The following is a 15,394-nucleotide window of genomic DNA, read 5'->3' on the forward strand; positions in this document are numbered from 1 at the left end:
AAAAAAATCCAGGAGTATGAGGGGAAAATTAGAGAACTAAGTGATACACTAAAAAGAAATAATATACGCATAATTGGTATCCCAGAGGAGGAAGAGAGAGGGAAAGGTGCTGAAGGGGTACTTGAAGAAATCATAGCTGAGAACTTCCCTGAACTGGGGAAGGAAAAAGGCATTGAAATCCAAGAGGCACAGAGAACTCCCTTCAGACGTAACTTGAATCGATCTTCTGCATGACATATCATAGTGAAACTGGCAAAATACAAGGATAAAGAGAAAATTCTGAAAGCAGCAAGGGGTAAACGTGCCCTCACATATAAAGGGAGACCTATAAGACTCGTGACGGATCTCTCTTTTGAAACTTGGCAGGCCAGAAAGAATTGGCACGAGATTTTCAGTGTGCTAGACAGCAAAAATATGCAGCCGAGAATCCTTTATCCAGCAAGTCTGTCATTTAGAATAGAAGGAGAGATAAAGGTCTTCCCAAACAAACAAAAACTGAAGGAATTTGTCACCACTAAACCAGCCCTACAAGAGATCCTAAGGGGGACCCTGTGAGACAAAGTACCAGAGACATCACTACAAGCATAAAACATACAGACATCACAATGACTCTAAACCCGTATCTTTCTATAATAACACTGAATGTAAATGGATTAAATGCGCCAACCAAAAGACATAGGGTATCAGAATGGATAAAAAAACAAGACCCATCTATTTGCTGTCTACAAGAGACTCATTTTAGACCTGAGGACACCTTTAGATTCAGAGTGAGGGGATGGAGAACTATTTATCATGCTACTGGAAGCCAAAAGAAAGCTGGAGTAGCCATACTTATATCAGACAAACTAGACTTTAAATTAAAGGCTGTAACAAGAGATGAAGAAGGACATTATATAATAGTTACAGGGTCTATCCATCAGGAAGAGCTAACAATTATAAATGTCTATGCGCCGAATACCGGAGCCCCCAAGTATATAAAACAATTACTCATAAACAGAAGCAACCTTATTGATAAGAATGTGGTAATTGCAGGGGACTTTAACACCCCACTTACAGAAATGGATAGATCATCTAGACACACGGTCAATAAAGAAACAAGGGCCCTGAATGAGACATTGGATCAGATGGACTTGACAGATATATTTAGAACTCTGCATCCCAAAGCAACAGAATATACTTTCTTCTCGAGTGCACATGGAACATTCTCCAAGATAGATCATATACTGGGTCACAAAACAGCCCTTCATAAGTTTACAAGAATTGAAATTATACCATGCATACTTTCAGACCACAATGCTATGAAGCTTGAAATCAACCACAGGAAAAAGTCTGGAAAACCTCCAAAAGCGTGGAGGTTAAAGAACACCCTACTAACGAATGAGTGGGTCAACCAGGCAATTAGAGAAGAAATCAAAAAATATATGGAAACAAACGAAAATGAAAATACAACAATCCAAACGCTTTGGGACGCAGCGAAGGCAGTCCTGAGAGGAAAATACATCGCAATCCAGGCCTATCTCAAGAAACAAGAAAAATCCCAAATACAAAATCTAACAGCACACCTAAAGGAAATAGAAGCAGAACAGCAAAGGCAGCCTAAACCCAGCAGAAGAAGAGAAATCATAAAGATCAGAGCAGAAATAAACAATATAGAATCTAAAAAAACTGTAGAGCAGATCAACGAAACCAAGAGTTGGTTTTTTGAAAAAATAAACAAAATTGACAAACCTCTAGCCAGGCTTCTCAAAAAGAAAAGGGAGATGACCCAAATAGATAAAATCATGAATGAAAATGGAATGATTACAACCAATCCCTCAGAGATACAAACAATTATCAGGGAATACTATGAAAAATTATATGCCAACAAATTGGACAACCTGGAAGAAATGGACACATTCCTGAACACCCACACTCTTCCAAAACTCAATCAGGAGGAAATAGAAAGCTTGAACAGACCCATAACCAGCGAAGAAATTGAATCGGTTATCAAAAATCTCCCAACAAATAAGAGTCCAGGACCAGATGGCTTCCCAGGGGAGTTCTACCAGACATTTAAAGCAGAGATAATACCTATCCTTCTCAAGCTATTCCAAGAAATAGAAAGGGAAGGAAAACTTCCAGACTCATTCTATGAAGCCAGTATTACTTTGATTCCTAAACCAGACAGAGACCCAGTAAAAAAAGAGAACTACAGGCCAATATCCCTGATGAATATGGATGCAAAAATTCTCAGTAAGTTACTGATGATAAAATAAAATCAATAACATAAGTTTAAATAGCTGCACAGAAAATTGCTTTGCAGGACATCTCAAATGTGCATATTACAATATGCAATGTATTCTCACTGTTCACACACACACAAAAAGATACAATTAACTCTCACTTTTCAGTCACCTTCTAGGGACCTCTATAATGCATTGTTCTCTTGGACTGTCACACCACAAATATGGGGGTTAACCATTCTCTTCTCTCCACACTTTCTAAGAGTCAACAAAATGAAAACATCAGCCCTCTGGTAAGGATTAGGAAGATCATACAAGGTTTTCCTTCTGTTTCTGAGGGCTAAACAGTAGTTGCATAACTGGAAAAGTCTAGGAACTACTAGCCCATGTACCTCTATTGACTAGAATTAAGACATTAAGGGAAATATTCCTGTGTAGTCTTTCCTTCTGTCGCTTGTGCTAGGGTTTCTAACAGGTACATTGTCTTCAAATCATAGTAAATTTACCGGGACAGACTTTGTCCTACACAGGAGAGGCCTGCAATTTGAGCTGAATTATTTTAACACAGAGGGAGGTATTCAGGGATCCTATGTGGCCACTGATCCAAGCTGCATTTTCTAATCCAGTTTTGTTAGGAATAAAGCTTTCATATATATATATATATATATATATATATATATATATATATAAAATATATTATATTTCATATATATATACAATATATTATATAATATATATCCCTGACACCAAGGTCTATTTTGAATCAGTTCCAAACTCAGAGGAAAAGGAGTACAAATTGCACTTTATGAAGAGATATTATCAATATACTTTGTTTTGAGTAAAAAGAAATTATCTCATTTTTTTTTCCTCTCTTGGTAATGGAAACTTCTAATGGACCTAATTCACATGAAACATATTGATAGGATTACTCAAAGAGAATTACTTTGCAGTAGTGGCTATTAGGAACTAGACTACAAATCCCATGTGGAAAGAGCCTAAGTGAGGTGCTTACTCCAAAAGCCCCTGTAAAAGCCAATAAGAACTGGAGCTCAACATTAAGCCAGCTTTAGGGTGTCTTGACAAATTTGGCCCTCAGATTTCTGTCCTTCTAGGTTATTGGGATAAGTTAAAAGTCTGCCAGGACATTTAATCATGACTATACATTTCACTGATAAAATTTCATTAATCTATTGTTATTACAATGTAATTTTGTTTTCTAGAAACTTTGAATAAACTAAGAGAATGAACAAGGAATAGAAAAACAGTGTTTTGAAACTTCAAGAGAAGAGTGATAGAAACATATAGTAATGTCTAGATGAGTTAAGAATCAGTTATGACTGGGAGAAATTATTTGCAAATTATACCTGATAAAGAACTTGCATCCAAAGTATATAAAGAACTCTTGCAAGTGGATAATAAGAAGGAAAATAACCCAATTTTTAAAACGGGCATATACTAAATGGACATTTCACCAGAGAAAATACAAGAATGGCCAATAAGTACATGAAAGATATTCAACAGCATTAGTCAAATGCAAATTAAAACCACAGTGAGATACACTTCACACCCATTGGAGTGGCTATCCTAATAATTTTAAAAAGGCAGTAAGGTGAGGATGTGGAAAAACTGCAGTCCACAAGCCCCATGCACTGCCAGTGGGTATGTAAAATGGTGCAGCTACTTTGAAAAACAGTCTGGCAGTTTCTTTAAACAAGTTAAACATATATTCACCGTAACAACAAGCAATTCTACTCCTAGGTATCTACTCAAAATAAATGAAATCCTCACAAAGACTTGTACATAAATGTTTATAGCAGCATTATTCATAATAGAAATTACCCAAAATGTCTATCAACTGGTGAATGGATAAACAAAATATGCTATATCCATAGAATGAAATACTATCAGGTGATAAAAAGCAACAAAGTACATATATGTACTGCAACATGGATGAATCTCAAAAACATTATGCTAAGTGAAAGAAACCAGCTGCAAAGTCCCACTTGTATGATTTCATTAATACAAAATATACCAAAAAGTCAAATATAGAGAAAGAAAGCAAATCAGTCATTTCCTGAGGCTAGGGTGGGAAAGAGAACTGACTGCAAAAGAGTGCAAAGGATTTTGGGGGGTGAAGGGAATGTGCTGGAATTGGATTGGGGTGATAGTTGCACAGCTCGGTAAATATGCTCAGTCATTGAATATATGCTTAAAATAGATGGATTTTATGATGTGTAAATAAGTCCTTAATAAAGATTTTTTTTAAAAAATTATGAATTGGACAAGAATCAGTGTTATCATTGATGAAAGAAACTAAGCTATTTTGAAGGGCAGTATGGCAATGTCTATTAAGGGTAGATAGGGTATTTAGATATATATACCCTTTGACTCTCCAGTATTCTCCTATGTATATATTTATATATACTCATATTCTCCAATATATATACCCTTTGACTCTCCAATTTATCCTATGTATATACTCATATAAGTGCACACAGATAGATGAACGAGGATCTTGTGTGAAGTAGTTTGAAATTCTAAACCCCCCCCAAATATTCTAAATGCCTATTATTAGAGTACTAGTTACATAAATTATGATATATCCACAAAATAAATTACTATGAAGAATTTTTTAAGGAATAAGGTAGTATTTAGGTACTGTTGTGTGTAAGATACATTGTTAAGTGGAAAAAAATAACCAAATTATGTTAACACATATATGTTCCCACTTGTAAAAATATGTGTTTGTACATGCACAGAAAATGTCTGAAAACATAAACCCTAATACTTGTCTCTGAAGAGTAGAGTTGGGGGAGAAGGGAATAAAGATCTTTACTTCTAATTTATGTATACCTTTATACCATTTTAACTTTTCACAGATAACATGTATTACAAATTTAAATGAATTAATAAAAAGCCACTAAAGAAAAAAGCAAGTTAAAAAAAGAGAAGCAGTTAGTTGGTCGCCACTTGAGGTTTAACAGTTAAATATATTTAAACTTTCTGATGTAGGAAAAAGGAGTGCCATATTATAGGTAACTTATAAATTTGCAAAAGAATTATCCCAATAGTCTCTGCTTTGGTGCAGTGCGGGAAAAGTAGCTCTTAAAGGTTTCAGGATATGGTACAAGAGATTAAAAATGGCCAATTACTAGATAGCTCAATGATGTTACTGCTCTTAGAGGAATCATGGACAATTTTCCACATGCTGCTTATGGCGGCAATCTGTTCAGTATTGAACTGTTTTTCTCTGATGGAGGAATATAAAAAGGCCATCTTTGCTTTACTCCAAGTACATAACAGCAGGATAGTAATAGTAACAGTTTCTATTTACTGAGTGTCTACTCTGTGCTGGGTACTTTACATATATACGTTTTCTCTAATCCTCACATCAAGTCTGCAAAGTAGGAATTATTGTCCTCTTTTCCTCACTTGACGAACAGGCTCAGAGAATTAAATTCCTTGCAGAAAGGTGCACAGAAAATAAGTGTTCATAGAGCTGGGTCTCCTTGCTATCAAAGCTGACACTTTCACCAAGGCTTGCAGCAAGATAGAGTGCTGTTAGAGAGAACATCTTTCATGATTTGAACAGCCAAGCAGTTTTACATCAAGGTTCAAATTCTTACCTGTTCATCTACCTCTTGAGAACTGTCAGCGTCAGTGCCGTTTGTTTCAAACTTTCCATATGTGCCACTAAGAGATGAGCTGCTATCACTTACGTTACTTTCTGGGGTGCCTGTGACACTGTCACTAGCTGGCCGTGAGGACACAAAGAGGCTGATGTTATCAAAATCGTCATCACAGAACCTGTTCTCAGCATCCACCTTCTGCACTTTTGCAGGATTGTAGGGTTTTAAGAAGGAGGAATACACATATCCTTTTATAACTGGATAGGAAACAGAAAGAAAGAAAGAAAGAAAGAAAAAAAACAAGGTCATTTGTGTACCCTCACCAAACATTTGTGTTTAGAGAAGCACAGAGTGGCCCGTGGGGAAATCTCCACCTGAAAAGAGGGGGTAGTTTTGTGCATTTTATGCAAAAAAAAAACCAAAACAAAACCTTACTTCCTGTGTCAACGAGCCACCTGCTGGTACTCCCCAGTGGATCTTTCTGTTCCATCACAGCCACCAATTCCCCCCCTAGAAGATTGATGTCATATTCTTGTGTAGCATTGCACTTCCGCTTTGCCTGGTAGAGTTCTTCTTTACTGTACGTGGACAGAAGTTTGGAGCGGTGAACATCGGTTTGACGTGGCACTTCAGGCTGGGAGAAGTAAGGAGAAATTTTGGTTTACATAGATGTATAATAAAATCCTCACTGAACTGGTAAATACTCCTTCTTTGGAGATTTTTTGTTAATGTTGAAGCCATCCACTGATTTGGGATTATTTCAACACTAAGGCATTGTTGGAATTATTGTGAAGCATCCGGCTGAGTTCTGCAGTGAAAAATTCTCCAGTTAGCACATGAGGGCAGTGTTGCAGAGAGGAAAGAAAATCCAACTGAGCATAAGGAGGCAGAGGTTCTAATCCCTCTTGGGTAGAACAATTTTTAATTTTTTGCCGTACTGTAGACAACCCCTTGTGTATTAAGCACTTGAAAAACACTATTTAATTAAGTAAATTGTATATGTGCGTGTCTTTTTCTGGGAAACAATATCAGTAAATTAGGCAGGAGTCAAAAGGCCTAGACCCCTCCCAGCTCTGCCTCTAGTGATTTTGAGAAAGCCACTTTATCTTCAGTGCCTGGGATTCCTTATCTAGAAAAATGAAGAAGTTGGACTATATGATTTTGCTCTATAAAATTCTATTCATTCAGGAGATATTTATATCTGTTGTCAGGCACCATTTTAGCATCTTGGAATACGTCATGTATAAAACAGGCAAAAATCTAGGACCTTACAGAACTCATAGTATAGAAAGTAGAAATAGACAAGAAATCCTAAATATAATAGGTAGGTAAGTTACAGGATACTAGGATGAGATAAGTGATATGAAAAATAATACACTGTGATTTGAACAAGGAAAAGAAGTGATAGTCATTGTCACGAACCCTACCAAACTCACCAGAATTTGCACAGGCTTCTTCTTTTCAAAACTAAGTTTCCTCTCAATAAAGGTGGCACTGTTGTCCTTTACAAAATTAAGATTTTGAATCTCTTCTAGTACTCGATTCTGAATTTCAGAGATGCTCGAGGCCAGCAGTGGTACCTATAGGTAGAAATGATATGGCATTCTTCTCAGACAACTATTTAACCATATTAGATATTGAATTTAGTAGAGTTGTGACAAGCAAAGAAAGTGTAAGATAGCTCCACAGCAAGAGATTGGGACAATGTTAGAAGATTTAGATAAAAATGGTCTAAATAAACTTTTTAAAAAAGAAGTCTAATTTAGTTTGCTGTCTCTGGAAACCTCACTAAAATGATAGGGATAGTTTTTTTTAAAGGTTCAAGCCTAAATAAAAGAACACAAGAGAAATAAAAAACACAATGGAATTTTGGAAGAAGGGCTCAGGAATTGATGGCAAGAGGGTCTTCCAATGTGGTAGGGTGGGATAAGGGGAAAGAGAAAGCAGCTAAAACAAGAAGCATTGGTCAAGAGCCTGTGGCAGCTTTAAAGCAAATCAGCAAATTCTTTGACATGCCTCTCCTCAGGAAGTGGAGTGGAGTCCATGCCCTCTCCCCTCAAAAGTGGGTGGGTTTTTTTAATTGCCTCCATGAACAGAATGGAAATGAATGGAACGACAGAAGTGATGCTATCTGACTTTCAAGATTAGGCTAAAAAAGACTGTATAGCCTCTGCTGGTTTCTTTTGTGACACTCACTCTGGGAGACTTAATATTAACCATGGAAGAAGGCCAGTTGCACTGTGGCCGCCATATCAAAAGACCGTGTTGAAAGATCGGAGCAGGGTGAGAGGTCTATGGAGCCCCAACTGTCCTAGTCGCCAACTGTTTGAGTCTTCTGTCATCACCCCATCTCCCACCTCAGACATGGGCCTGAGGAAGTCTTCGAGATGACTCTAGCCCCAGCTATTATCAGACTACAACCTTATAAGGGACACTGAGAATGACTTCCTTGAGCCCAGTGAACCTCCAGAACCATGAGAGACTATAGTAATAAATGACTATTGGTTGTTACATGCTGCCATATTTGGTGTAATTTGTTACGCAGCTATAGGCAACTGGAATCATCCAAATATCCTTCCATAGGAACAGGTTAATACACAAAGCTATACATACCATATGATTCCATTTTCATGAAATACAAACCAGGCATAACAGTCTAAGATATATATGTAAGAAAAATGGTTACCTTTGAGGGACTGTAGCCAAGGAGTGGTCATGAGTGGCTCTTAAGGGGAACTGGAAAGGGCTAATGTCTAGATTTTGATGGTGGTTACACAGATGTATGTATTTGCAAATATTCATTGAGATGGGCACTTCAGACTGATGTACTTTACCATACATAAGTTATACTTCAATTTAAAAAGTTTAAAATAAGGAAATGATCAAGGAAATGCAAATCAAAACCATAATGAGATATCACTTCACACCCACTGGGATGGCTATAAAAAAAAAAAAAAACTAAGGACAGGTAGATGTAAGGAATGGGAACCTCAGTTATCACTGTTGCGAATGTAAAATAGTGCGGCCACTTGGGAAAAGTCTGGCAATTCTTGAAAAGGTTAAACACAAGAGTTAGCATATGATCCAGCAATTCTACTCCTAGATATGTACCCAAAAGAAATGAAAACATACATCCACTAACATACATTCACTAAGATCTCAAATGTTCATAGCAGCAGTATTCATAGTTGGCCAAAAGTGGAAATAACCCAAATGTCCATCCACTGGTGATGGATAAATAAAATGTGGCATATCTCTACAATGAAATATTATTTGTCAATAAAAAGAATTAAGTACCGAAACATGCCACAACATGGATGAAACTTGAAAACATTATGCTAAGTGAAAGAAGCCAGTCACAAAAAACCACATTTTATAGAATTCTATTTATATGAAATGTCCAGAATAGGTAAATCTATAGAGACAGAAAATAGATTGGTGATTGCCTAGGGCTGGGAGGTTGGGCAGAAATGTGGATTCACTGCTAATGGCACAGGGTTTATTTTGGGGGTGATGATGATGTTATAAAATTGATTGTGGTGATGGCTGCACAACTCTTGTGAAAATACTAAAAACTGTGGAATCGCATACTTTAAATGGGTGGAATATATGGTATGTGAATGATATCTCAATAAAGTCATTATCCAGAAAATAGGGGGTTGGTTGTACACTATTGTATAGCTATGTAGTAGACTAGTATGAAGCTATAGAAGAGAAGAGAAAGCTCTCTGTGTACTGACATGGATGCATCCTCAGAAGGTTAAATTGCAGAATGCTGCCATAATTTCCTAGTTTTATATAGGGAAAATATATACAGAAAAATATATACATATTTGCACTTCTAATGGCATGAAGAAACCATAAACGGATAAATTAGTAACAGCGGGGGTGGAGTAGGGGATGAGTCATTAGGGGACAGGAGTCTATGTAAGGCTGCTTATACATTTTTATGTAGTTTTGCCTTTTGAACCACATAAGTATAGCACCTGTTTATTCACCTTAATTTAATTCAAAGGATAAGCTAAAGGTTAATTAAATACACAGTGAAAAATAAAGTCAGGACAATTAATTTTCCTCCAAATGTTGCCCATTAAATATCTACCCAGCTGAATGAGAACTAATTGAAATGAGGGGCAAAGAAACCACACTGATTTTTTTAAGTTGATATTAGGTTGTAAATATCTTTCTTCTCCGTCAGGGAAATAGTCATAAAATCATATCCTAATGGAAAGCTAAATTACACACACACGCGTGCACACACACACACACACACACACCCTAGGCCTTTTTTTTTTTTTCCATAGAGGAAAACAGAAGCAAAAGTGACTGGTTTGACAGTTACCCTATTTCTGTCATTACATTGAGATGGCCTTCTTTTAGGATCCATATCTTACACAGTCATGGTTAGCATTGAAGAACTGTTGAATAGGAAGAGAATACAAAATAAATATTGATAAACTTCAGCAAAACATCAAGCAGGTGGAGCTACCCTGGCTTCACTGATGAGTGGAACAAAGCTAAAAGGTGTTTGGTATTCAAAGAGGAACCTACAAAAAGAAATACACGTGTGCAGGTCACAACAAACCTGAACTAGGAAATTTTCCTATGGAGGAAAGAGAAAGAAATAGACTATATGACTGGCTTCAGTTAAAATACAGCCCCTGCCCCAGGCACACACATGCACCACACACATATCCACTGTGAACAGGGCCACTTGACATAGCTGTGGGTTTCTTTTCTTTTCTTTCTTTTTTTTTTTTTTAATGTTTATCCATTTTTGAGAGGGGCGGGACACAAAGTCCAAAGCAGGCTCCAGGCTATGAGCTGACAGCACAGAGCCCAATGAGGGGCTCGAACTCATGAACCCTGAGATCGTGACCTGAGCCGAAGTCAGGCACTTAACCGACTGAGCCACCTAGGCACCCCTTCATGGCTGTGGTTTCTAGTAGATCTCGCAGGCCAGGGTAGCAGGAGCTGGTACTGAGCTTACCGGTGCCACCGTGGAATAAACCTGCTGAGCCACAAGTGTCAGGTCCCCAAGGAGAGTGACGAAGCTACACAGACAGTTCCACAGAATCTTCCGGGCAGCCTGGTTGAACACCTGGAGCTCCTCCACAAGCTGGGCATTGAGGGCCTCATACTCCTTTTTGGCCAAGTCTGACTCATCTCCTGCTGCCCGTCGTAGGTTGCTGTTGCAGTCCAGCAATTTGTCATAGCGCTTTTGGATGAGCTTCTGAGGCCCGGGGAACAAGGACAGCAGGGCTGACAGGGGCATCAGGACAAGCCTCTGTAAATGGGCTGCCTGCCAAAAGAGAAAAACAATGCTGTCCCAGAGTAAGCAACAACCAGTACATGTCCTGCACTATCACCAGTAGGCTTACGTCCTCCCTGAAGGAGCACAAAGAAAGGCAGGAAAGTAACGAGCCAAGTTAAGAGAGGATATGATCTTTTTTTCTGTCTAGCTAAACCCGCTCAAGGACTTAAAAGAGGGACTCTAGGAAGAGGAATAGAGGAATACAAAAATTAAAGCCTGCACACCCAAAATACACTCAACCTTTCCCTCTACAGCCACTAGTTTTGTCATTGGTGTCATCTCCTTCAACTCTTTCTCTTCCCGTTCTTTCTAATCCCAGAGCCAAACAGAGCTACTCCAGCCCATGGGGTGGGAAGCAAACTCTAGTCTTTGACCCCTAAGACTGCAAATGACTCACCATATCATTTCCTTCCTTTGCAGGCAACAAAAGGAAGATAGTCTTAGAAGAGACTATATCCTGTTCCTCCCACATCCGTCTCAATTCCTTGGCTACCCTGGTAACTCATTGTGGGTAGTGGAATTGTATTCCCTATATAGATAAGTACCTCCTTATTATAGGTATTTTGCTCCTGTGATAGAAATGACAACAGAATTACTGCTTTCTCTTTAAATACATTGAAAGACTAAACTGATGCTGGTTTTGTTTCATTTCTTAAATTGTTACATTATTAGGTCTGAGTCATTGAAAATGAACTTCATGGGGCACCTGGTTCGTTCAGCAGGTTAAGCGTCCAACTCTGGATTTTGGCTTAGGTCATAATCTCACAGTTCGTGAGATCAAGTCCCGTGTCGGGCTCTGTGCTGACAGCGTGGAGCCTGCTTGGGATTCTCTCTCTCTCTCTCTCTCTCTCTGCTCCTCCCCCTGCTCTCTCTCCCTCTTCTTCTGTCAAATAAATAAATAAAAAAGAATTAAAAGAAAAGGAAAATGAACTTCATATTAGCCCCCAACCCCATGCCAGCTCCTGGGCACCCTGAATTTAATTTCTGATACTTCTCTTTCCTCCCCCTCTCTTCTGAAGTGCAAATAGTATCCTATCTGCTGACTGCCAACTTTATCCTTTATCATATATGCTTGGGTTACATGATTATGTCATAGCAATTTGGAAGTAGGTTTCTCCTTTGTACCCTGAAAGATGTCCTAGGGAATCAGCATCTGAGCAGTAAGCAGCCTCTGGTAACTTTGTCTGAACTCACGGGAAATGTACAGAGAGGGGAAACCAATCTCTTACTGGTACTAGCAATAGACTACACAGATTAAATTTGATGTCTAGTTTATAAGATAATCAATATACACCAGCAGACTATTTAATGAGTCCTTTGACTAAATGAAGAATCTGTTTACTGTTCTTGGATAAATTACTATATTTGTAACTTGACTGGATTCTACAGGTAATATAATTACAATATCACAACATAATTACTATATATATATCCTGTGGACCGTAGACATAAACTGATTCGCCCAGACATAGGAATTATGGTTGGAACAAATAAGAATCAGATTTTCTTCTAATATTTTGTCCTATACAAAACATGTAGGCAAGTATTAGTTAAGGTTAGATAAAAACACGGCTCTGCCTTTAGATAGATTTTTGAGCTCTTATTAACATTTGTTTTTTTAAAAAGCTTAATATACTTTATTCATAAGTTAAAAAGTTACTTTTATATTGATGTCTCTCGATTATTTTAATTTAGCCGAATTTATCATCTTGTGGTCTCATGCAAGGTGGAGAAGAACACTGCTCTTCTTTTATCAAATTCTGGACATTCTTGCTGAGGGAGAAGCTGTACACCCTGCTCTGACAGCTCAATAAATACTCATCTACTTAATACATTGGAATTAAGCTAAAGAGCAAACCCTTAAGGACTTTTCTAAAATGTATTCTCTGTAATTAAGCCCAGAAATTTATAAAGAACTAGCCACACTTTTTCCATTTCACATGCATCGGAAAAACTTCTCTCTTGCTCTCATATTTATCTCATCGATTGTCTTAATTCACATGTGATCCTGATTTTCCATTCCCCAGTGCCAGGAAAGAGAGATGCTTCTGAGTGTTTTTTTTCCTGGGGGGTGGGGCTGCATCATCTCCTAGGATTTGAAACTACTATGTGAGGGTATTCACTGGATGACTCGGGGGCATTACTGAGATCTAGAGCCTGCTACACCAGAAATGCTAAACATCCCCCAACACGAGGGCCTCAGTGAAGAACTGTGTGACCCCAAATGCCAATAATGCCAACATAAAATGCCACTTTCAAGGACTTTCAAGATGATGCAGAAATCTATTATAGCTTCTATATAATACTTGAAATGCTACTATGCTATATTAATACCTATGGGACAAAAGATACTAAATTAAAATTTGTATTACTCAAACTAATTTACCAGACAAATATTTTCTTGGCCTTAGCATGTTTTTATGATGCTCTAGCTATGTTTTATAATTCTTTATATTTTAAAGAACTCATAAAAAGCACATATTTTACTGCAGAACAGAAGTTGTATGACTCAAAGGTAAAATCCCTTTCTCAATAAGGCTTTACTTTACAATATATACTGTGTTAATAAAAGTCACATCTTCAGAGAGTATCATTGCTCCTCCTGAAAAGACTCTGGACTTTTCCAGAGACTCCTTTAAGAAAATCACAGCTTTCTGGGATGTCTGGGTGACTCATTGGTTAAGCGTCGGGCTTTGGATTTCGGCTTTGGCCATATCTCACGGTTCATGAGTTCAAGCCCCATGTCGGGCTCTGCACTGACCGTGCAGAACCTGCTTGGGATTCCCTGTCTCCCTCCCTCTCTGCCCCTCCCCTATTCACACTCCCTCTCTCTCTCTGCTCTTTCTCTCTAAATAAATAAATAAATAAATAAATAAATAAATAAATAAAACATTAAAAAAAAAAAAAAGAAAATCACAGTGTTCCAACTTAATAAATTGATGACCTATCACATGCAGGCTTAAACTAAATGTTGACTTTAACATTTATTTATTTTTGAGAGACAGAGTGAGACAGAGCACAAACAGGGGAGGAGGGGCAGAGAGAGAAGGAGACACAGAATCCGAAGCAGGCTCCAGGCTCTGAGCAAGTGTTCAGCACAGAGCCCGACACGGGGCTCAAACCCACGAACTGTGAGATCATGACCTGAGCCAAAGTCGGTCACCCAACCAACTGAGCCACCCAGGCGCCCCTAAATGTTGACTTTAAAAGCGACACAGACACTGACTACTCTTAGAAATACAGCCTGGGACGCTCTTAAATTTTGATTATAGTAAAATCTTCACTAATCCACTTTAAAATAGTTAATAATAATAATAATAATACCCTCCTATTTAAATCTATTAATTTTGACATTAGTGTTTGCTTTAGTGCATGTTTTTTCTAACTCTAGCAAAACAAATAAAAAGCAACTTTTCTTTTAACCCTACTTTCTAATTTATCTGTGAATATAAATAACTTACAAAGTCACCACAGGGTTGTGGGGCGTTACTCGGGGTCTCTGAATGGCTCCTCTCCTCCTTATCTCTGTTGCAAGAGATGTCCTGGAGCTCCATTACACTCTGCAGCGCTAAGGGCATGGCATCCTGGAACCCAAGAACAAAGTCACAAAATGGGCAAAGTTCTGAAGTTCAGTACATTTAAATGTGCCGCAAGTGTGCACTTCATCATTATAACCCTCCATTACCACTGAGGGATACACAGAAAAAAAAGGAAGGAAAAATTTCATGAATGCTCTGTACAATGAATGAGACTACTTGTAACAATCTATTTTCTTACTTTCCCTCTGTCACTTCCTCATACTGCTCTGTATGACACCTTCTTTCTTAAGGGGACTCCATCTTAAGTTCCCTCATTGGCCATTATTCAGCATTCAGTTCTTACAGATCCCTTATTTTAGAAGTCACTTCTCTTTGATTTATGTCTTCAGCTTTCTTTAGAGAATGTAATGCTGTCTTTAAAAGAAGATGTTCATGTTTTGGTTGAATCAGCTAGTGGAAACAGAAGACTTTCCTGTAGATGTTCCCAAGATACATTTACTTCATGAAATGTATAAGAAGGACAGGTTCCCAGTGTTCTCTGGCTGTTATAATTAAGTTTTAGTTTTCTTTTCACATAAAGCAGAGCTTTAGGAAGAGATTAGCAAAACTGGTGGTAAAATCAGGCTTTGTGTCAGTTAATAAATGAGAAAAGATTGTGGCTTGTTGGTTACTTAACATAGAACCTGTCTC

At 37.9% G+C, this 15,394-nt stretch overlaps 1 protein-coding gene across 1 annotated transcript in view; it reads right to left on the reverse strand.

Annotated features, from left to right (window-relative positions):
• The window catches only part of ARHGEF38 (Rho guanine nucleotide exchange factor 38), a 133,047-nt gene that overhangs the window by 7,672 nt on the left and 109,981 nt on the right, over positions 1 to 15,394 (reverse strand). Inside the window, exons 9-13 of the mRNA XM_032592926.1 lie at positions 14,627 to 14,749; positions 10,842 to 11,153; positions 7,288 to 7,431; positions 6,287 to 6,485; positions 5,849 to 6,108 (exon numbers count right to left, since the gene is read on the reverse strand). Coding sequence (XP_032448817.1) covers positions 5,849 to 6,108; positions 6,287 to 6,485; positions 7,288 to 7,431; positions 10,842 to 11,153; positions 14,627 to 14,749 — 1,038 coding nt within the window. The remainder of the gene's footprint in view (positions 1 to 5,848; positions 6,109 to 6,286; positions 6,486 to 7,287; positions 7,432 to 10,841; positions 11,154 to 14,626; positions 14,750 to 15,394) is intronic.

Source organism: Lynx canadensis, chromosome B1 (assembly GCF_007474595.2).
Source record: "Lynx canadensis isolate LIC74 chromosome B1, mLynCan4.pri.v2, whole genome shotgun sequence".
Taxonomy (NCBI): domain Eukaryota; kingdom Metazoa; phylum Chordata; class Mammalia; order Carnivora; family Felidae; genus Lynx; species Lynx canadensis.